At 43.2% G+C, this 22,057-nt stretch overlaps 2 protein-coding genes across 12 annotated transcripts in view; one reads left to right on the top strand and one right to left on the bottom strand.

Moving 5' to 3' along the window:
- The window catches only part of LRRFIP2 (LRR binding FLII interacting protein 2), a 153,498-nt gene extending 133,869 nt beyond the window's left edge, over positions 1-19,629 (top strand). For all 9 annotated transcript variants that reach the window (XM_043508815.1, XM_038388202.2, XM_038388201.2 and 6 more), the window contains 5 exons: positions 3,841-3,890; positions 5,478-5,598; positions 8,652-8,731; positions 9,934-10,038; positions 19,507-19,629. In XM_043508815.1, coding sequence (XP_043364750.1) covers positions 3,841-3,890; positions 5,478-5,598; positions 8,652-8,731; positions 9,934-10,038; positions 19,507-19,617 — 467 coding nt within the window. In that variant the 3' untranslated portion in view covers positions 19,618-19,629. The remainder of the gene's footprint in view (positions 1-3,840; positions 3,891-5,477; positions 5,599-8,651; positions 8,732-9,933; positions 10,039-19,506) is intronic.
- Positions 19,630-20,438: 809 nt separating this feature from the next.
- The window catches only part of MLH1 (mutL homolog 1), a 41,939-nt gene continuing 40,320 nt past the window's right edge, over positions 20,439-22,057 (bottom strand). For all 3 annotated transcript variants that reach the window (XM_038388185.2, XM_038388189.2, XM_043508807.1), the window contains one exon: positions 20,439-21,175. In XM_038388185.2, coding sequence (XP_038244113.1) covers positions 21,008-21,175 — 168 coding nt within the window. In that variant the 3' untranslated portion in view covers positions 20,439-21,007. The remainder of the gene's footprint in view (positions 21,176-22,057) is intronic.

Here is a 22,057-nt window from a genome sequence, read left to right on the forward strand (position 1 = left end):
ACATTCCCCTGGTGACGAGTCGCTGTCCTCAGGGTCCCCACCTCTCTCCAGCCTCTCCGGGGGGAGTAAATTATCAAACCCTGGATAGTCCCTCCCAATGACTACAGGATATGGGAGTTTAGGAACTACTCCCACGGTCACCTCAATGGGGTTTCCGTCAGCGTGGGCAACCGAGACCGGCTAGAGCTGCCTCTCACTCTGGCCGAGTTCTCGGAAGCCCTCTGTCGCATGCCCACCAATAAATCTCCGGGCATGGACGGGCTGACCGCGGAGTTCTACCGCGTGTTCTGGGACGTCCTGGGCCCAGACCTAGTCACCATCTGGACCGAGTCTTTGCAGAGCGGGGTCCTCCCTCTTTCGTGCAGGCGAGCCGTGCTGGCCTTATTGCCGAAGAAGGGGGACCTCCGCGATTTACGAAATTGGCGTCCCGTCTCGCTCCTCAGCACGGACTACAAAGTCGTGGCAAAAGCCATCTCACTGCGGCTAGGGTCTGTGCTGGTGGACGTTGTCCACCCAGACCAGACCTACACTGTCCCGGGCCGCAGCATCTTGGACAACTTGTATCTGGTCCGGGACCTATTGGAACTTAGGTGTAGGGATGGTCTGTCGTTCGCCCTCCTGTCCTTAGATCAGGAGAAGGCGTTCGACAGGGTGAATCACGGGTATCTCCTGAGCACTCTGCAGGCGTTTGGCTTTGGACCCAGGTTTGTGAATTTTCTCCGGGTGCTGTACGCCTCCGCTGAGTGTTTGGTCAGGCTCAACTGGACCCTGACCGAACCGGTCAGCTTCGGGCGAGGAGTACGGCAGGGGTGCCCCCTCTCGGGCCAGCTGTACGCTCTGGCGATCGAGCCCTTCCTCTGTCTCCTCCGAAGGAGGTTGACAAGGTTGGTGCTGTGGGAGCCGGAGCTGCGGCTGGTCCTGTCGGCGTACGCTGATGACGTGCTCCTCGTGGTCCAGGACCCGGGCGACTTAGCGCGGGTGGAGGCTTGCCAGGCCATCTATTCGGCAGCCTCCTCCACGCGGGTCAACTGGGTCAAGAGCTCTAGCTTGGTGGTAGGGAACTGGCGGCAGGCGAGCTCCCTCCCACCCACGCTTCAGGCCATTCGGTGGAGCACGGGTCCGCTGCTCTATCTGGGCGTTTACCTTTCTGCCACGCATCCCTCTCCGCTGGAGAACTGGCAGAATTTAGAGGGCGGGGTGCTAGAGCGGCTCCGGAAATGGACAGGACTACTCCGGTGCCTCTCCCTTCGAGGGAGAGCGCTAGTGCTTAATCATCTAGTCCTGTCCATGCTCTGGTACTGGCTCAACACCCTGGTCCCGGCCCCGGGTTTCCTGGCCAACCTCCGGACATCGATTCTGGAGTTCTTTTGGTCAGGACTGCACTGGGTCCCTGCAGGGGTTCTTCATCTACCTCTGGAGGAGGGAGTGCAGGGCCTAAAATGTCTGCTCACTCAGGTCCATGTCTTCCGCCTCCAGACCCTGCAGAGGCTCCTTTATGGTGCAGGTAGTCCGGCGTGGAGCATACTGGCGCACGCCTTCCTGCACCGCTTCCGAGGGCTCCAATACGACCGGCAGCTCCTTTATCTCCATCTGAGAGGTCTTCCGCGAGACCTCTCCGGGCCGCCGGTCTCCTACCAGGACCTTCTCCGGACCTGGAAACTATTTACAACGATCAGGTCCGTGGCGGCCACCGAGGGGGCAGATCTCCTCGCGGAGCCCCTGCTACACAACCCCCAGCTCCGTGTGCAGGTGGTGGAGTCCCACTCGGTGTGCCAGAGGTTGGTCCTGGCAGAGGTCACAAGAGTCGGAGACCTCCTGGACTATGACCGGGGAGACTGGCTGGATCCCCTGACACTCGCTCAGCGCATGGGGCTTTCCAGACCTTGTACTCCCCGGCGCATACTTGAGGAGGTGAAGGCCGCTTTGCCGCCCGCTGCTCGGGTTCATCTCGACCGGGTTCTGCACGAGGGCACGCCCCACCCACCCGTTACCCCAGGCCCGCCGGACATTTTAATTGGACCCCTGCCCCGTGGACCTAACCGACCCCTTCACTAGAAGCAGGCTGCACAAGATGCAGGTGGTCTGCTTTCAAACCGCGCCAAGAAAACATCTCTACACTCTAGTGCTCCACACCCTTCATGCCCGCACCCTCATGTTCCGCCCCGATACAAAATGACGGGACCTCCTGCCACCTTTGGAGGGTGAGGAGCCCCGGTGGGCCAGCCTATATTCCACCTTAGTCCCAAGGCCCGCCGAGGATGTCAGTTGGCGGCTCCTTCACGGAGTCGTGATACGGGCGTGTACTTAGCGCAGTTCACTTCAATCCCAGACACCTGCCCCTTTTGCAGCGTGAGAGATACCCTGGCACATGTATACCTGGAGTGTGCCAGGCTGCAGCCCCTATTCCGGCTCCTCACCAATATTTTATTACGTTTTTGGTTGCACTTCTCCCCTCACCTTCTCATTTATGCACTCCCTATCCGTGGCCCCACAAAGTCATGGGATCTCCTGGTCAACCTCCTCCTGGCTCTAGCTAAAATGGCCATCTACAAAACCAGAGTGAGGAGGTTGGCCGACGGAGTCTCCTGTGACTGTGGGGCCTATTTCCGATCTTCGGTCCGTTCACGTATCCGGGCAGAGTTCCTCTGGGTGGCGTCCTCTGACTCCCTTGACGCCTTTGAGGAGCAGTGGGCGCTGTCTGGGGTTCTCTGCTCGGTGTTCCCGTCCGGTTCCCTTCGTTTGACCCTTTGACCGCACTCCTGTCCCTGTTATTTTATTAGTTGACCCCTGGAATTTTTTGGGTATCTAGGTCCTGTGGATCCCCCTTTTAGGCTGGGGGGGGATCCTTTAGCACTTCCCGGATCCCAATAAGACTACTCTTCCATAGCCATCTGGCCTTGCCCCGTCACAATACACACAGTATATGAATTTAAATGGAAGACTACATGTTTTTTGTTTTAAACCATTTATTTAATAAATAGTCCTGATATTGCCCAGTCATGTTGAAATGGACAGAAAGAATTGTTAATACTCATATTTGGTTCTTCTGATGCACTATTGCTTTGTTTACATTATTTTTAAAAAAATAATTATCTAAGAAACTGAGAATTTGTCAGACCTATTCTGATTTTACTACTGACTAAGTGGGAGGGTATGTTCAAGCGGTTAATGATCTTCTGGATGAGTTAATTTATTTTAGCTTTGGTTTAGGCCATTAGCGCAGCTACTGTTTGTATTCTACTAACACAACATGATAGGTACTCTACAAACATAGGGAGGCACAGTCCATTCCCTGAAGAGCTTGCAATCTGAAAGATCAGACAGAAATAAAGGGTTGGGGAAAGGAGTACACATACAGGTAAAATGGTTATAGCAGTAACTGGCCATATCTTGAGTATTTTTACTAAAGTGAGTATTTTTAGGAAGTGGGAGATGGTTTTGTTTTATTAAATGTATAAATTATCTCCAGTAGTCCCTCAACCATTTATTAACTACTAGGAATTGCCTTACTCAGATGTCCTTATTGCTGCTAAACTTTTTATATATTAAAAAGTAAATAAAATACTTACCTTTTTATATGTTACAAAGATATATTTGAACTGCCTGTTGCTGTGAATATAGTGATGTGTTTGAAGTATTGATGTTTGCAACCATTTAGGCAAGTACAAAAAACCATAGGAACTCTAATTTTCATTTTCAGCACATCATTACATTCACAGCTTTTGCTAAATTTGAAAAATATTTTTATTTTTAAGCTTAATGAAAGTAAAACAAACATTAAATTTTTGGTTTTATATCCATCTGATCTTTAATTGAGATCTTCTTCTTTGGTTCTTTTAGATGTTCGGCTACGAAAACTGGCTGGGGAGAAAGAGGAATTACTGTCACAGGTAGAGATGTGGTTTTTTTCCCATAAATATTATGTAAAGGGATAGATAGGTTAGGTTTAAAAAAGTGTGTCCCTTTAATTAAAAAAAAAAAAGTACATTAATAAAAAATAAAAAGCTACTAAACCTGTAGGTAAAACAAAGTAAACTAAAATATTAGCTTTAATGAAACTTCCAACTTTGGTTGGCCAAAAACTACTAAACTCCTCCCTGTGGTGCCCTGAACAGCATGAACTTGGTCTTACACAATAGCTAAGTTGGTCTTCAAGCTGTTTCCCTTATGGTTGTTCCGAGTGGTCCTAATTGGAAGTATATATGGATCTTTGTGAGGGTGCTTCCTGCCTCTCCTTTTTTTTACTAACATTATGCTGTATGATTGACTCATTTGCATCTTACAATTACAGATCATCATTGGTCAGTGATGGTTACATGAAATGAAGTAGCTATTTATTCATTCTCTCTCATTTCTTTTTATAAAAGCAAGAAGTCGGAAGTTACTAAAATCTAACAAGGTTTGGGAGTAATTTTGGAACAGTACCAGTATGGCTGACTTGGGAGAAAGCAGAAGCAGGGTCGTTGTGTGTTCTGAGACATCTGTCCAGGACAAGAGTACTCAAACTTTTCCATACCATAGAGTGTCTCATGAATAATCTGTCCTCCCATGTTGTGATTCTTCCAATTCATCATCACAATATTCCTGTGATAACTACAGTTAGTTAAAAGGAAAAATATTATGAATATTAGCTTTTAATGCAGTTTAGCAACTAGAAAAGAGGAGGTGGTTGGTGACCTGCAAGTGACCAGTGGACCACCAGCGGGTGTTCCACAGACTACTAATCCACAGACCACAATTTGTGAACTTGTGGTCTAGGGGAAGGCATGGAGTATAGCTGCACAGGACACAGATCTAGCCATTCTTATCAGCCATTGTTTTCATTGAGAGTGTACCAGATATCTTCTTTTTAATATTCAGATGAATGTCAAATAACTAGGTGTTTTGGGTTCATGCCAAAATAGAAGCCAAATACTGGCTAGACCATAAAAATACAATCGCTTATTAGAGCATGGTAGGTGTAAAAATCATTCTATTTTGAGGTGGCTTATGTAAACTCCTGTTTGTGAGATTCAAACCTCCCTACACCATTCCATTCAACTGTGGAGAATTTTCCAGTAGTGTAAAGCAAAGATAAGAGCTCCTACCTTCTTCATCAGCCCCCACTATAGGGGTCATACTGATGAGCCCTGACTGCCAGAAAAACCTGTAGGAACTGCTTACATGTAACACAAAGTTAAGCTACTTTTGAGACTACTCTAACTCTGCACAGGTGACCAGCTTGGCAACCATCACTTCTGGGAATGAGGGAAGAGGTACATCATAATGCTGGCTTTGCCCTGGTATGCCTTTGCACATACTGGGATCTGAGCCATAGTTTTTGTAAACTTTAAAAATGTAAAATATACATGAAAAAATCCATACACAGAGCTCAATTGGCACCTCATGCTGAGAATCACGATGAAGGGAAAAATGTTTTGTGGTCACAATATAACTTCTAGTAGATTACTCTTCACAATATGACATTTTAATTTCAGATTAGGAAACTGAAGCTGCAACTGGAAGAGGAACGACAGAAATACTCTAAAAATGATGGCACAAATCCAGATATAACAGGATTAGAGAATGGTTCTGATTTGCAGTTAATTGAAATGCAGAGTAAGCATACCTTAAATATATATAGATATTCATAATGAAAAGAAACCTAGTTCTCCTCTTCCCCCGATGTATGAAGGATGAGTGCCCTTCTTTGGTTGTGAGACCTACTTATCTTATCTTGTTGAAAACTTATCTTGTGGTTTTCATAGGGGCTTTCCACATAGCTATTTTCTTTCTTGTGTAGGTTTAATTATCATCAATTGTAGTAGTATCAACAGAATACAGGATTTTAAAATTATTTTTTGTTGGCAAACTTCCTCTCAGTGCATTCCTCAGTATACAATAGTTAATAAAAGGTCTCTGTTTGCTTTTGGAGCTTAATAAAATTTCTGACAAGTTAATTTTTCTTAGTTGACAACGTTGCCTAACTTTGATATAAATATTTGCCAAATTTCATTATTAGATGATAGTATTTTCCCCTGGTTTCTTATCGTGTTGAAGCTTGATCCACTGATGCAGTCTGAAAGACTCCCTGTCACTATCTGGAGCAAACAAAACTTATAAAAATCCTGCCCAACATTCAGTTTTATTTCATACAAACTGACCAGGCTAGCTTGAGTCTGAGCAACTGAACTGTTTCTCCCTAGCTGTCAGCACCCATATGGAGCTGCTAGTCACTGACAGGACAGTCATTTGAGAGATGTGCCAAAGCTATCTCAAGCAGAGCTGTGGCTGTGTCAGTTGGTAATTTCTGAGCAGTACCACCAAAAATGGTTTGCAAACCTGCAGGAAATTCTTTTGTTTTCTTTCTCAGATTTGTATTGTCAAGCAAATTCAAGCTTTATTCTGCTTTATTCAAATGCTTTTTCAGATCTCTGCTCAACCTCCAGAATTTATATTTACGTTGGGATTCTTGTCCTCAAACCAATCTTAATATAGTGATTCTGCTTTTCAAGGAGATAATCTTTTGGTGATGAGATCATTTGTTGATGTTACCATTTATTTTGGTTGTCCATGGTCTGTCTGAAGTACACATTTTAAAGTGTCTATATCTTGGGGTTACCAAGTGATTAATGCAGGCTAGGTGTCTTCAGTCTCTTATAATGGGTCTGTTAGGTGTCGCATGTAAAAGATAGATAGGATCGTTATTCTAGCTTCGTTAGTCTCCAAGAGAAGAGAATCGATTAAGAATATTTATACCACAAGAGTCCTGAATATAGTAGTCGTCTTTGAGCAGTGGTCCCTCTGTGTGTTTCACACCTGGACTATGCATGTGCACTATGTGCCTGAGTCTGGAATTTTTTAGTAATCGTTGTCCATCCATAGCATTTGTTGTGCTCTGAACCAAAAGTATAAGGAATGGTGCAGACAGACATACCTCCCATTCCTTCTTGTTGCCGTGAAGTCTGAGGGAGTCTTCTATTCCTCTCAGCTCCTTCTGTTATTGTGTCATTTCTGTAAATATACTGTAATTAGTTAGTTTTTAGTATTCTCCTTTTTAGACTCCAATATAGAGTTAGATAGTTGTTCCCCTTTTTCCCGTTCTGCAGAATTTCCCCCTCTGCTCTGCCCAGGAAGGCTGAGATTGTCCCGAGTCCCAGGGTTCAAAACTTGTGTTTCCTGCCCTTGCTCTTTTTCTGTGACCAGTCAACATCAGTGTTGCCTATCCTGTCTGGGCGAGTATCATATCTCAGCCATGTACAGTAGTTGCTGCTCCTTCCCCCCCAGAACTCATGCGGGTCAGGAAAAGAGAAGGTGATGAGACCCCAATCAGATCAAGGCTGGGAAGATCCCCCTGTACAGCAGCCTCATCAGACAGGAAGCATCCCTCTGAGCACAAGCTTGGGAGTTGAAGCTAACAATTCTAAGCCTGAAGAGAAGGCTTCTGATGAGAGTAAGATGCATGGTCATAAGTATAGGAATACATTGTCTTCATCCAAAACTGCTCCGAAGAGACAGCATTACTCCCCAACCCCACCAAAGTCAGGAGAGCCTGCGCGCACAGACGCTAAAGACTTAGGCCTGAGTAAATCTTCTTGGCAAGAGAAAATGGCATGTAAGGGTACGGATCCACCTGTTCCGGTACTGATTCCGGTGTCCAAAGCACAGGACAAACATTCTCCAGAGCCGATGCAGTGCCTATACTGACACAGCCCCAGAAGGATCCGACGACTTCTGTGACCAGGGAAGCTCCAGATCCAATGGCACCACCAGTGTACTCACCATCCACCCCTAGGTGCTCTGAGACCTATGTCTCCCTATCCTCATATTCACTCGTTCTCTCTCTCTCATTCATGCACCATCTCTATTCAGAGACATTACTTCAGAAGAGGAGGTTATTCCTTCTCTCCCACCTGCAAGTTTCTGTACAAAATCATTTGTAATGTATGTACTGCTGGTGATCTGGTGTTTTCTTACAATGAGTCGGAAACTCCTCAGGAGTCTCTGTGGTACCAAGCAAAGATGGCCCTGCACAGAAGCCCTAGAACATCAGGGTTATGTCTTCTGGCCAGGCATGATTTGCCAAGGGACAGGTAGTACCCTATGCCATGGGTAAAGATACGTAGGGCAGCTACCTGGAGCTCCTTGTACACCTTCACAAAACGTTAGTTTGGTCCAGTCTTCCATTACAGATACAGCTATGGGGACAGTAGTATTAGCTATCACATCTGTGTCCTTGCAACCACTTCTTGTTTGAACACTGCTTGTTAATCTCCCACATGTGGAATATAGGTAGAGACCATCACTCGAAGAAGAAACAGAGGTTATTTACCTGTAAGTGGAGGTTCTTTGAGCTGTGTAATCCCTATCTGTTTTCCATTATCTGCCCTCTGTCATGGATTATCTGGATTTGGAGCACGAGGAGAGCTACAGCACGTGTGGGCCAGTGGGGCACTGCTTACTAAAAAAAAAAAATTCTGGACTCAAGTGCATGGTGTGCATATATGTACCCACATGTGGAATATGGGACCACACATCTCAAAGAACCTCCGGTTACAGGTAAATAACATCTATTTCTCAATGGAGTCGTATTTAAAATTCATTTGAATTAAAATAGGAATTGCTTATTAGTGACACTTTTAAGAAATCCATTAATGTCTGATTTTATTTAGGAGATGCCAACAGACAAATAAGTGAATACAAATTTAAGCTTTCAAAAGCTGAACAAGATATAACTACCATGGAACAAAATGTAAGTATCTTTCTTTAGATTTTTTTTGTAGTAAATTTAAGTAAGTCAGAGATTTTTATGCATAGTATACTCTAGTTATAAGATCATTTTTCTCAGATGTAGATTGCAAAATTTATTCTTATCTGTTCTGTGATTCACCATAATGGCTTTACCAGCAGCACTAAATTCATACTTGTGTTACCATTTTCTTACAAATCAATACTTCTTCATAACCTCACCGTAAAAGAAAATGTAGAGATTCATATTCTGGGGTTAATTGACTAAGACCTCCATCATACTGTACAAAATAAAAAGGAATGGAAGTATGTTTTTTTACTGTGTAAACTGGATTGCTTTCTTAAATTACTATCTGTGAAAAAGGTATACTTGACTTAAGGAGATACAGAAAATTAGATAATCTTATGTAGTAAACAAGGCGGTAATGTACTTGATAAACTCTTCTGGGTTTCCATAGTTTATAAATAGCAAAATAGTAGAATACTCTGAGAGCGAATTAGAGTATGTTTCAGTAAATGGGGATTACTTTAGCACTTGGCAAATCGTTCAGAGTTACACAGTGCTTTTTATCACTGTGCCATATATTTGATTTCATTACTCTGAACTGTAGTAGAACATTAACAGGTCATAACTCTTGCATTCTAACTAGAGAGGGGTGAGTTAGCTTTAAAGCTAGTGGTTCCTATTCCTTTTTTGCTTGGCGCTCCATCCCCTTTTGGTACAGAGCTGGGCTTGGACTCATGACCTCTCACATCATACCCTGACCCATTGCCATGTCTCACCTCTCTTGTTTCCACTGCCTCTGTTTCCCAGTTCACTTTCCCTTGGTTCTTGCTTTCCCCTCCCAGTTTTCCCACTCTCCCTGCCTTCAGTGCTCTTCCATTCCCCTCGATCCACTCCCTGCTGTCTCACCATGAAGAGTGACCAGCAGTGGGGTCTTCTCTGGTGTTTCTACCCTCCATGAGTCTCCCTTCTTGCTGTTTCCCTGTTCTTTAAACCCTGATGTTTCCCTTTCTCTGCAGCCTCAGCTGCTTCTGCACATTGACCCTCACCACTTTCTCTCCTGCTGAGGGTGCCACAGATAATGCAGGGAACAGTGCTGTGGAGTGCCACATAGGAGAGGGGAGAAGGACAGACAGGTGGGTAGCCCATCCCATTATAAAGCAGTCAGCAGTCATTTTTTTGGTGGTTTACTTTGTTTGCAGATTGGAAGACTTGAAGGACACGTGATAAGATATAAATCTGCAGCAGAGAATGCAGAAAAAGTGGAAGACGAACTCAAAGCAGAGAAGAGGAAACTCCAGCGAGAGGTAATCAACTCCATTTTCTTTTCAGAGTAAACATGATGGAGTTTCATTAATAAAACCAAATACCTATGAACATTTAATCTTTTAGTTGTTATGGGAGTAATTCTGTGAGCAGTCTGTTGGCTTCCAACAAGGGGGTAAGAACTACAGATGGTCATATATAGAGGACTTTTTCTTCAGTATGATGTCTCATGCACCTGAGGCTGGCCCCATGTATTTCAAAATAATTTCTTTTCTGACTGTAGCTGGCAGAGGAGTTCTGCAGGATCTGCAAGCATTTCACTGGCAAATGTCTTGGCTTACAGCAACTTTCTCCTGTTCTGCAGCAGCCTCTCCTCTGAACCCTTTTCTCTAAGTTCTTGGACATGCTCCTTATAATACTTTTTTTTATCATCCTCATTACATTGGTTCCTTGAATGACTTCCATTGTTGCAACCTTTTTATCTTTGCTATCAAATTGGAGCCAACCTGAGAGCATTGGTAAATTTATTTTTTATCCACGCATTGACAGCCTGTTTTTTTTTATTGTTTTTTCCCTGCAGTTGAAGCAACAAGATATTTGACTTCCTGAGCTTCTGAAGCCCTTGTCTTCATTGAGGCCTTGACTTACTCCACCTTTGTTTGCGCTTTGTTCCCAGTTTGGAGCATGTTACATTATGAACATCATTGCGCTCTCTCTGACTCACTAAGTACTATCTTCTTCCAGTTCCAGACTGTGACTCTTTGAGATACAGTTCCAAACTAAAATTACCAAAGTAATTTTTTGTTCTTTTGTAACTTTTTATGGTATCTTAGAAAAAAGGCCTCCTAATAACTTCAAAAAGCTTCTGGACTGTAATTGAGCCCTGTTACTCAGCAGCAGGCACTATTACTGCATTGTCTGGCAATGACCAGGGTGAGAGATGTCTCAGAGTATGTCTACCTGGGAGTGTGCCTCATGGGAGTGTGTCGTTGGACCCAACGAGTTGGGCAGGCTTGGACTTGGATGGCTAGCCAAAGCTGCCACCCCTGCCAGATCCTCACTACTATTTTTAGCACACTAGCTTACGTGAAGCTAGCAAAAGTCTGTCTACTTGTGCTGGGAGTCTTGCTCCTAGCTACAGTGTAGACATACTTTTTGGGATCTAGTGATCAGAGGACTTTCAGGAAGTTTCTCTGGAACATCAGCCTGTTCCTGGGAGATCTGATTGAAGTGTTTAAAGGCTTGATTTCAGAGCAAAGACCAGAGTGTCTCTCTAAGCTAAACTTCAACCTTTGCCTGAATGCTTCACGCCTTGTATGCTCTGCCACAGCTCCTCCTCGTGAGAGCGTTATGTCCTGCAAAGCACCTGGTAGAAATCAACCAGTTCCGTTCACCTCTCTGAGTTGTCTGCGTGGGTAACTGAGCCAATAGATTCTAAAATGTAGCAGCAGGAGAGGAGGATACTCTTCAGTTTACTTTAAGGCACTTAGACTCCTCCAGAGTCTCAACTATTTCCAGATCTGTCCCAAACTTCCTATGTAACTTGAAAGTCATTTAAACACTCAGTGCATTTGTTCCGTATCTGTAAATTGGAGATAATTGTGAGATTACATCCATTAGTGTTTGTATAGTGCTTAGATAGGAGATAGTCCATCTATTTGTAGATGTGACCTATTTACCTCTTAACATGAAGTTGTTCTTTGAGTAGATACAGCCGTGTATTCCATTCAGATGTGTGCGTGCCCAGCTCACCGGCACCAGAGAATTTTGCTTAGCAGTACCTGTAGAGGGGCCATGGTTGTGGCTGTAGACCTCCTTTGGCTATATGAGATGGCACCACCCCAACCTCCCCCAGTTCCTTCTTAGCAACTGTGGCTGGAGTTAGAGCTCTGTGTGGTTTTTATTTCACATTCTTCTATTTAGTGACTGTTCTCTGATTGTATATAGTTAATTAGTACTTATAGTATAGTTAGTCACTGATAGCGATGCCCTCACCAGTATTTAAATTTTGTCTATTGCGTATGGGGGCGATCCCCACACAGTGCTTGCTGTGTCTAGGCAAAGCCCACGTCAAGGAGCAGTGTTCGTTTTGCAGATTACTTATGAAACGGACTCAAGTGGCAAGAGATCTTCATCTGAAGCAGCACCTGCTCGAACATGTCATGTGGCCTACTTTGGCACCAAGGCCCTCCTCAGATTGGAGATCGCCCTCAGGTGTGGGAAGTGCTGCTGCTTTGCGTCCTGGAGCTGGTGCCTCTCCAAAGAGACGGAGGAGTCATTCCCTGTTGACAGGTTTCAGAGTAGCAGCCGTGTTAGTCTGTATTCACAAAAAAGAAAAGGAGTACTTGTGGCACCTTAGAGACCTAACAAATTTATTTGACCATAAGCTTTCGTGAGCTACAGCTCACTTCATCGGATGCATCTGATTTATTCATGCTCTTCCTTCCCTTCAGTACTGGAGAATTTTAAGGCATATTGGGACCTGTTGCGGTGGCTGCCTACCTGGGTATTCAGGCAGAATTCCTGTAGGTGAACACCCACAAGTTAGTGGGTATCCTGCAGCTGTCTGCCCCTGGGAGAGTCATTTCCCCCTATTAACATTGAGCTCTATGAGCCTACTAAGGTCCTCTGGAGCACACTGGCTTTAGTACCACCTGCAGCTAAGCACATGGAAAAGTGCTGCTTTGTTCCTGTGCAGGGATTTGCAGGTTTTTATAGCCCAAGCTCCTTAGTGGTAACAGTTGTGAACGATAGAGCCCAACAGGGCAGGTTTAAGTCCACTCGCAAGGAGAAGGACTCTAAGAGCACGGATCTGATGGGCAGGAAGATTTATTCCTCCTCGTTCTTGCAGATGCAAATTGCTAATCAGCAAGCATTGCTGTCCAAGTACAACTTTTGTCAACTGGAGGGCTGTGTCCAAATTTGCAGACCAGCCTTTCCCTCTCCCAAGAAAGTGGGACTACCCCAGAAAGGGCATAGATCCCTCAGAAAGAAGCAGTCATGTTTGGGGTTCAGACAGTCCACATGTTCTTCCCCAAAGCACCCATTTTGACTTCCTCCTCCAAGGCAATGTTCCAATTGTTATTTTCTTCGCCTCCATTTGCATTCACAATGCTTGGGGCTTGATCCCCACCAACAGATGGGTCCTAAGCACCATCACAGACTCATAGATATTAAGGTCAGAAGGGACCATTATAATCATCTAGTCTGACCTCCTGCACAATGCAAGCCACCGAATCTCAACCACCCACTCCTGCAATAAACCTCTCACCTATGTCTGAGCTATTGAAGTCCTCAAATCATGGTTTAAAGACTTCAAGGTGCAGAGAATCCTCCAGCAAGTGACCCGTGCCCCATGCTGCAGAGGAAGGCGAAAACCCCGCAGGGCCTCTTCCAATCTGCCCTGGAGGAAAATTCCTTCCTGACCCCAAATATGGCAATCAGCTGAACCCTGAGCATGTAGGCAAGATCCACCAGCTAGATACCCAGGAAAGAATTCTCTGTAGTAACTCAGATCCCACCCCATCTAACATTCCATCACAGGCCATTGGGCCTATTTACTATGAATAGTTAACGTAATTTATTGATATTATTGGCAATTTATTGATATTTATCCCATCATACTATCTCCTCCATTAACTTACCGAGTTTAATCTTGAAGCCAGATAGGTCTTTTGCCCCCACTGCTTCCCTTGGAAGGCTGTTCCAGAACTTCACTCCTCTGATGGTTAGAAACTTTCATCTAATTTCAAGTCTAAACTTCCTGATGGCTAGTTTATATCCATTTGTTCTTGTGTCTCATTGATACTGATCTTAAATAATTACTCTCCCTCTCTGGTATTTATCCCTCTGATATATTTATAGAGAGCAATCATATCTCCCCTCAACTTTCTTTTGGTTAGGCTAAACATGCCAAGCTCCTTGAGTCTCCTTTCATAAGACACAAGGTTTTCCATTCCTAGGATCATACTAGTAGCACTTCTCTGTATCTGTTCCAGTTTGTATTCATCCTTCTTAAACATGGGAGACCAGAACTGCACACACTATTCCAGATGAGGTCTCACCAGTGCCTTGTATAACGGTACTAACACCTTCTTATCTCTAATGGAAATACCTCGCTTGATGCATCCAAAGACCGCATTAGCTTTTTTCACAGCCATATCACATTGGCGGCTCATAGTCATCCTGTGGTCAACCAATACTCCAAGGTCCTTCTCCTCCTCTGTTACTTCTAATTGATGCATCCCCAGCTTATAACTAAAATTCTTATTAATCCCTAAATGCATGGCCTTACACTTCTCACTATTAAATTTCATCCTATTACTATGACTCCAGTTTACAAGGTCATCCAGATCCTCCTGTATGATATCCCGGTCCTCCTCTGAATTGGCAATACTTCCCAGTTTTGTATTATTAGCACACTCCCACTTTTTGTGCTGAGGTCAGTAATAAAAAGATTAAATAAGATCGGTCCCAAACCCGATCCCTGAGGAACTCCACTGGTAACCTCCCTCCAACCTGACAGTTCACCTTTCAGTATGACCCGCTGTAGTCTCCTCCCCTTTAACCAATTCCTTATCGACCTTTCAATTTTCATATTGATCCCCATCTTTTCCAATTCAACTAATAATTCCCCATGTGGCATTGTATCAAACACCTTACTGAAACTAGGTAAATTAGACCCACTGCATTTCCTTTGTCTAAAAATTCTGTTACTTTCTCAAAGAAGGAGATCGGGTTGACTTGGCACAATCTACCTTTTGTAAAACCATGTTGTATTTTGTCCCATTTACCATTGACCTCAATGTCCTTAACTACTTTCTCCTTCAAAAATTTTTCCAAGACCTTGCATGCTACAGATGTCAAACTAACAGGCCTGTAGTTACCTGGATCACTTTTTTTTTTTCCCCTTTCTTAAAAATAGGAACTATATTAGCAATTCTCCAATCATTCGGTACTACTCCTGAGTTTACAGATTCATTAAAAATTCTTGCTAATGGGCTTGCAATTTCAGGTGCCAATTCCTTTAATATTCTTGGATGAAGATTATCTGGGCCCCCCCGATTTAGTCCCATTAAGCTGTTTGAGTTTCGCTTCTACCTCAGATATGGTAATATCTACCTCCATATCCTCATTCCCATTTGTCATGCTACCATTATCCCTAAGATCCTCATTTGCCTTATTAAAGGCTGAGACAAAGTATTTGTTTAGATATTGGGACATGCCTAGATTATCCTTAACCTCCACTCCATCCTCAGTGATTAGCGGTCCCACTTCTTCTTTCTTTGTTTTCTTCCTATTTATATGGCTATAGAACCTTTTACTATTGGTTTTAATTCCCTTTGCAAGGTCCAACTCTATTTGACTTTTAGCCTGTCTCACTTTATTCCTACATGTTCTGACCTAAATAAAGTAGCTTTCCTTGCTGATCCCTCCCATCTTCCACTCCCTGTATGCTTTCTGCTTTTTCTTAATCACCTCTCTGAGATGCTTGCTCATTCAGCTTGGTCTACAACTCCTGTCTATGAATTTTTTCCCCTTTCTTGGGATGCAGGCTTCTGATAGCTATGGGATTGGGCTGTGCCACCAGTTCTTTTCCATTCCGCCTCACTGTCCCTCTTCAAGGACTCCACTCATGAGATATTGCTCCTTGAGTAGGTTTGTGCTCTGCTGGCGATGGAGGAGGTTCCACAGGATCATCGAAGTCAGGGTTTCTATTACCAGTACTTTCTGGCGCCCAAATCCAAAGGAGGTGAAAAGCCCATTCTCAACCTTTATGGCCTCAACAAATACATCAGGTACATGAGATTCTGCAGAGTCACTCTATTGACTACTCTCCCTGCGTTGTCTCAGAAAGACTGGATTGCTTCATGGGACCTTCAGGATGCCTACTTTCATGTGACCATTTTGCAGAGCCACAGAAAATTCCTTTGATTCGTCGTAGCAGAGGGCCTTTTCTAGTATATGGTGCTTCCCTTCAGAATCTCTTCTGCTCCTTGGGTTTTTACCAAATGCATGGCCATTATCACAGGATATCTCAGAAAGGGATCCACATCTACCCATATCTGGATGACTGGTTACTGAGGGGCAGATCCAGAGAAGAAGTTCTTTCTCACTTCCACACTACACTGCATTTGCTCAACCATATGGGTCTAATCCTAAATACTGGGAAGCCAACTTGGGTTCCGACTCAGAAAATAGAATTCATTGGGGTCCTAATAGAGTCTGAGTTTGTGTTTCCGCTGACTCTTTTCAGGAGATTCAGCAGCTTCACCTCAGTCTCAGCCTTCCATGACAGTTCAGCTGTCCCTGAAGCTCTTGTGTCGTATGTTTTGCAAGCAGGTGATCCAGTTTGCATGGTTGCACCTTCATCTCCTTTACATATGACTCAGAACAGTTCACTGTCAGGCTCTTTGGACAAATGGATCCTGGACTCCTTACAGTGGTGGATGCTCCTTGAGAGTATCTGTCAAGTTATTCCTTTCATCCAGCCCTTACCAACCAGGACCGTTGTCACCAACGTCTCCCTGATGGGCGGGGGAGCATGTCTGCAGTCACTGAAAGTCAAAGGTCTGTGGTTGAAGCAGGAGTCCTCTCTGCATATCAACATGAGAGCAAAATTAATGTCAATAGCATTCTTCAGTGACATCTCCATATTGGACTTTGCAGGGCTGCTACATGCTTGTCCATATATACATTTGTGAACCAGTATGTCATTACTTCATCTTCTAAGGTGGACGCAACCTTCAGAAGGGTTATTCCTTATTTAGGTAGACTCTGAGCCCTGCCTCCTGGAAGGGGTACTGCTTGTGAGTCACCTAAGTGAAATACTAAGTGATGATTGCATCTATTCAAAGAAGAAATGGTTACTTACTGTAATTGGTTCTTTGAGATGTTATGCAGACGTGTTTTCCCCTCTGCTTTGGAGTCTCATATCCTGGGTATTCAGCATGAAGGAATCAAGGGGGTTGTGGCAGTGCCACCTCATATAACCAGGGAAGGAGGGGTTAGGGGTGTGAGCACTACCCTTGTAAGGGTCCTGCTGGCAAAATGCTCCAGCTCCATTGTGGTAGGCATGCACACACCTAAATGGAATACACATTTGTATCACATCTTAAGAATTTGTTACAGTAAGTAACCATTTCATTTTCTTCAGGGGTGACCTGAGCTTCTGCAATAACCTCACACTTTCAAGATGCTGGGATAGATCATAGTTTCAGATGGATAGTTGATGGGGCTCCAGCTTGTTACACTGTCTCCTGTGCAACTAGCACATTACTCAGTTGGCACTATCTGCAGTGGTAGGCTTGGCATAGTCATTTATCATTTGTGTACTCTAACACTTAGGGGCCCTAATAGTGAACCAGGACCCTGTTGAGCGCGGTGCTGTAGAAACTCAGAAGCAAAAGGCTGTTCCTACCTGCGGCTGGCTATGGCTCCCTCTTTCTCCACTAGAGGCTGGTATAGTCAAGACTAAAGCTGATTTACCTCACAACATGCACCAGATTATGATGCAAGATGCTTGGCTCTCTCATTCTGTGGGGGGGCGAAAAGGATTTATCAATCTTGTATGGCAGCAGCTCACATTACAAAAACTACCCATCTTGTACGTGCAAGACATGAGGTTGTAGCCTTGCACCTGTATTGATTCTTTTCTCTAGGAAAAAAGTGAGGAATTTAAACACCTCTTTTGTGAGGATTTGAACAGACTTCAGGTATGGTTTCCTTTGATGTTGGCTGTATCTCCACATGTGGAATAAGCAAGAGCGGCTGAATCTGGCATTGATATTCATAGATATGTATGGCTCTGATCAGCAGGCCTTCATCAAAGATATAGATCCTCAATTTCTATCCACTGAAAGTGGAGGCAAATCTAATGAATGCCAAAGAAACTAAAACTATCGTTAGTTTCCTCTGTCTTTAATCGCACCTTCTGCGTCTTATCACTATGATAGAGGGAGCAACTGATGATACCTTCTAAGAATCCAATGTGTTATAGAACTAATGTGTTCAAGTGTGGACATTTTATAGTCAGAGTGCTTTGTCATCTTTGGCTTACTTACCATGAGCAATGAAAACCTCCAAGTTTTTTAGAAGCTCCTGAGCCTGTAGCCAGCCTTGAAGGATATTCCAATGCGAGGAAGACTTAAGGTTCTTTTTACTCCTAACACCACCCTGGGTTCCCTCAGACACACGGTTCTCAGCAGGACTGCAAAATTACTGCTATAGGACTGCAACTCAGAATGTCCATGAATCTAATATCACCAGGAAGAAATGTTACAAGAAATCCAAACCCCCCTCCCAGCTACAAAAGAAAAGTGATAAAAGGACTGTATTCAGGTATTTCATTACGTTTAAAATGCATGGGTTTGAGCCCTCCTGTTAGATGTCACATTTCTCAATGTGTGTTTTCAGAGTTAACGGTGTCTCTAGGAATCTTGCCTCTTTCAAAGCGTCTGGCTACATGCTCTGATCTGAGAATTACCTACTGTGTACCCATGGGGAGACTGAGAACTATCCTGTGCTTTATCTGAGTTTTAAGAGGAAAAAGACCAATTTTGGGTATTGCTTTTATTCTGCTGTCTGCACTGCATATATTCCAGAATTTTTTATAAGTAACCTCACCTTTACATAAAATAAGTGTTCCCTTAACCTGGACCAGTTGGGTGGTCAAGAACTATGCTCTGGCAGGAATCAAAGAATCAGTCTGTGCCAACATGGATATGGTAGAACCTTTAGTGTTCAAGATAAACTACCCTAAGTCCAATCTCCTCCCAAACAGACAATTGTAGGCAGTGGGAGTCCTGCTAATTACTACTCAGTGCAAAGCTTTCTTTGTCAGGAGGGAGTACAGAGTTCTACTGTACTGAGCTGATTGTTCTGTCAAAATTTCAGGGGAGCAAACTCTCCCTGTGTAGCGTTCAAGTGTGTGGGGGCCCCTACATGCCAGTACACAGTGTAGAGTTGTACCACTATGCAAATCTCCAATGCGTACTGCCTAGGGAGCCACATAAGGGATTGCTTTAAACTATGCTAGCCAATGGGCTGGAATGGGAGCTTCTGTACAAGGCATGAGGATTCCTACCTCTGCCATCTCAGACGTCTGCCTGTCAGCTGGCTCAGTTATGGAGGATGACCGAGGACTTTGCCCCAAGGGAGTAGTTGTAATACAAAGCCCTGGGTACCCAACTGCTCAGAAATGAGTATATGCCTTTCGTATAATCTAGAAACAATTTAAAAATGTCAGCAATTGAGGGAGTTCTTCTTCCTTTGGATACCATATAACAACTGCATGGGTAGCAGTCAGTCAGGTTCCATTTTTCTTGACCTGACAGTCTTATAAAGAACATAATCAAGACTTTCCACAGAGAAAATTGGGTTGTGATCCTAAACAAAGCTCATTTTAGAGTTTTAATCTGTGCTACTCGCACCAGGACATTTAAAAAAAAACCAGAAACCCAGTTGCAATTATTCTGAAATTGAATGTAAACTTTTTGTTTTCATTTTAGTTAAGAACAGCATTGGACAGGATAGAAGAGATGGAGATGACCAATAGCCACTTGATGAAAAGGCTGGAGAAGATGAAGGCAAACAGGACTGCGCTTCTATCTCAACAATAGAAGAAAGTATTAGAAAATGGAACAAGTTGTGCACTGCTCTTTGAAATAACTAGCCCTTAGCTTGTTTTAATATAGACTTTAATTGGCACACACTATTTGAACACTGAGCTGTTCAGTAATATTGTAGTTGCAGAATTAAATGGCATACCTTTTGTAACTTATGAGAGAATGAAAAATTTGAATTTCTATGTGAATGATGGTGATTTTTATTTAGCAGTTTAATTGTAGAGTCAGAGCTGAAGCACAATGCTGTATGATTGACTTATTACTAGAAAACATTTGTTTTCACAACTGTGGAATCAGGTTTACTTAAATGTTTTTTCAGCTGCTTTAATGATGCTTGGTGCCTGAAGACAACTGCATGAGTTCAAGAGGACACTGTCTTAAAAAATAACAAATGTACTTGCTCAAGACATCACACAGCACAAGTGCCTTCTATATGGTGCAATTTAGACTTCAAATATGTTAGATCTAATCTTTGAAAGCAGGTAACATTTATTTTAAGATACAGTTTCAGGGTCTATGTTCACTAAAGTTTATAAATTTTGATGGAAAGGTGCATTTTTGTAATATTTAAATTTATATAAAAATAAAAAATGCTTTTTTGCATGGGTGATAGCATAGCCGAGTTCTAGATTATTTTGCCAAGGAAGTATGAGCTCAGCTACTCTTAATATAAAAATAGGGACTTTAATCAAAGAAGATGTTTTGTTGTACTTTGTAAAATTGTATAGCAACTGCTGCTTAAGTGTGGAATGAAACTTTAGCGTGGAAGGAAGGGTGAGGACATGTCTGAGGAGTTCATTAAATGGACACTGTACTGGCTAGAAATGAGTGGCTTTTTTATATACAATCTTACAGAGCTATAATCTATATAGACATTTAAACCAAACTGCTCACTTTGTTACCTGTGACATTCTGTAAGGTGCTCCAGTAAACATTCCTGATCTTGGAGAGCATTAAATGTACTTACATTTGCTATTTCAAAACTTTGAGTTATAAGTACAGATAAAAGGTGAGTTTAACTTTTAGAGCTATGAGCTAAAGTGGATGTTTATCAAAAAAAAATTTCTGAAGTTAAGGCTCTTGCATACAGATCTTCACAGCTGTCTCAGGAAATCTGCTCTTTTGAGGCACCTCAGCTGCATTCTGAGTGAGAGGGATGCTTTTAACATGACTGGAAAGTTTCAGTATATCAGAGTCTCTAATGTAACTTATAGTGAAATACAGCAGCAAAGAGCTACAGTAGTTGAATGTAGACAGTTTTATTTCTGAAATACTCTTTGCTGAAAGGCAGTATGACAAACTCCTTTCTTCCATTAGTCATCCAGCTTTATCCCCCTGGTATGTAACAATAGGATACACCAGTGAGTCCATCCAACTGAAGTATTCAACACCTCTCAAAAACTTTATACAGGTCTGGCAGATTAGCAAGCTGCAAAATGTTGCCATCTTCTGTCAAGTGTTTAGGAGGCAAAAGGTGGGTCCTAAAAGCTTTGTAAATAACATGTTCCACAGTCCATTTCCATGATGTTGAACCAGATCCAAGCTCTTCACTCTGAAAGAAAAGGTGTGTTTTAAAACACAACTACTCTTAAAAACCAATTTTATGGAAATGTAGATTTGATACATTTTTCAAAACCTTGACTTTTTCCTACTCAAACAGCTATAGCTGGAAGTGCTAAATCATTTACTTTGGTGTTTGAAAAGCAAACTGCTAGCTCTAAATTAAGCTAGAGAAAAGATTTGAGTCAAAATACCTTTCAAAGATTTTCAGTGCATAGTTTGGGTGTAATAATCAAACTAGTCTAGCACTTTATGTGGAGTGCTTCCCTTGAAAGGAGAACAGTGGCTCCTTCTGCAAACTTTCTGTTTAGGCTAGTAGTAGAAGTACTTAGCTTTGAAAAGCTAACACAAAAAAAAAAAAGTATGAACTGGACTATGTTTTCTGGTACAAACAAAGGTTTATGCAAGTCCAGTCATCTACTCCCATGCAACTCACTTGCAAGGGACTCAGTTGGCAAATGTCAGCATAATTGGGGCTGTGGATTGTTTGTGAGACGTGCCTTTTCAGCTCAAGCTGAGTTTGCAGGGGATTGTAGGTAGAAAATATTTTCCCCTACAATCAGCAAGCACAACTGCCACCATTGAGTCGTCATCTGCCATTTTAATCACTTAAAGGGACTAATTTTTGTGGAGATTTTACTGAAACAATCTTAGAAATGGACTAGAAGAGACCTCAAGAGGTCATCTAGTCCAGTGCTACTCAAAGTAGTGGTCTGCAGACCGCTGTGGGTCTGCGTGCACACTGGAAAAAAATATGCCCATCCCCCACATCAGATAGCTTGAAAAGCACTGATCTAGTACACCCCAGTGCTGAGACAGGATTGAGGAGAAGTAGAGAGGTGTTTGCCGACCCTGTTCTTAAAAACCTTCAATA

The sequence above is a fragment of the Dermochelys coriacea genome, chromosome 2 (assembly GCF_009764565.3).
Source record: "Dermochelys coriacea isolate rDerCor1 chromosome 2, rDerCor1.pri.v4, whole genome shotgun sequence".
Taxonomy (NCBI): domain Eukaryota; kingdom Metazoa; phylum Chordata; order Testudines; family Dermochelyidae; genus Dermochelys; species Dermochelys coriacea.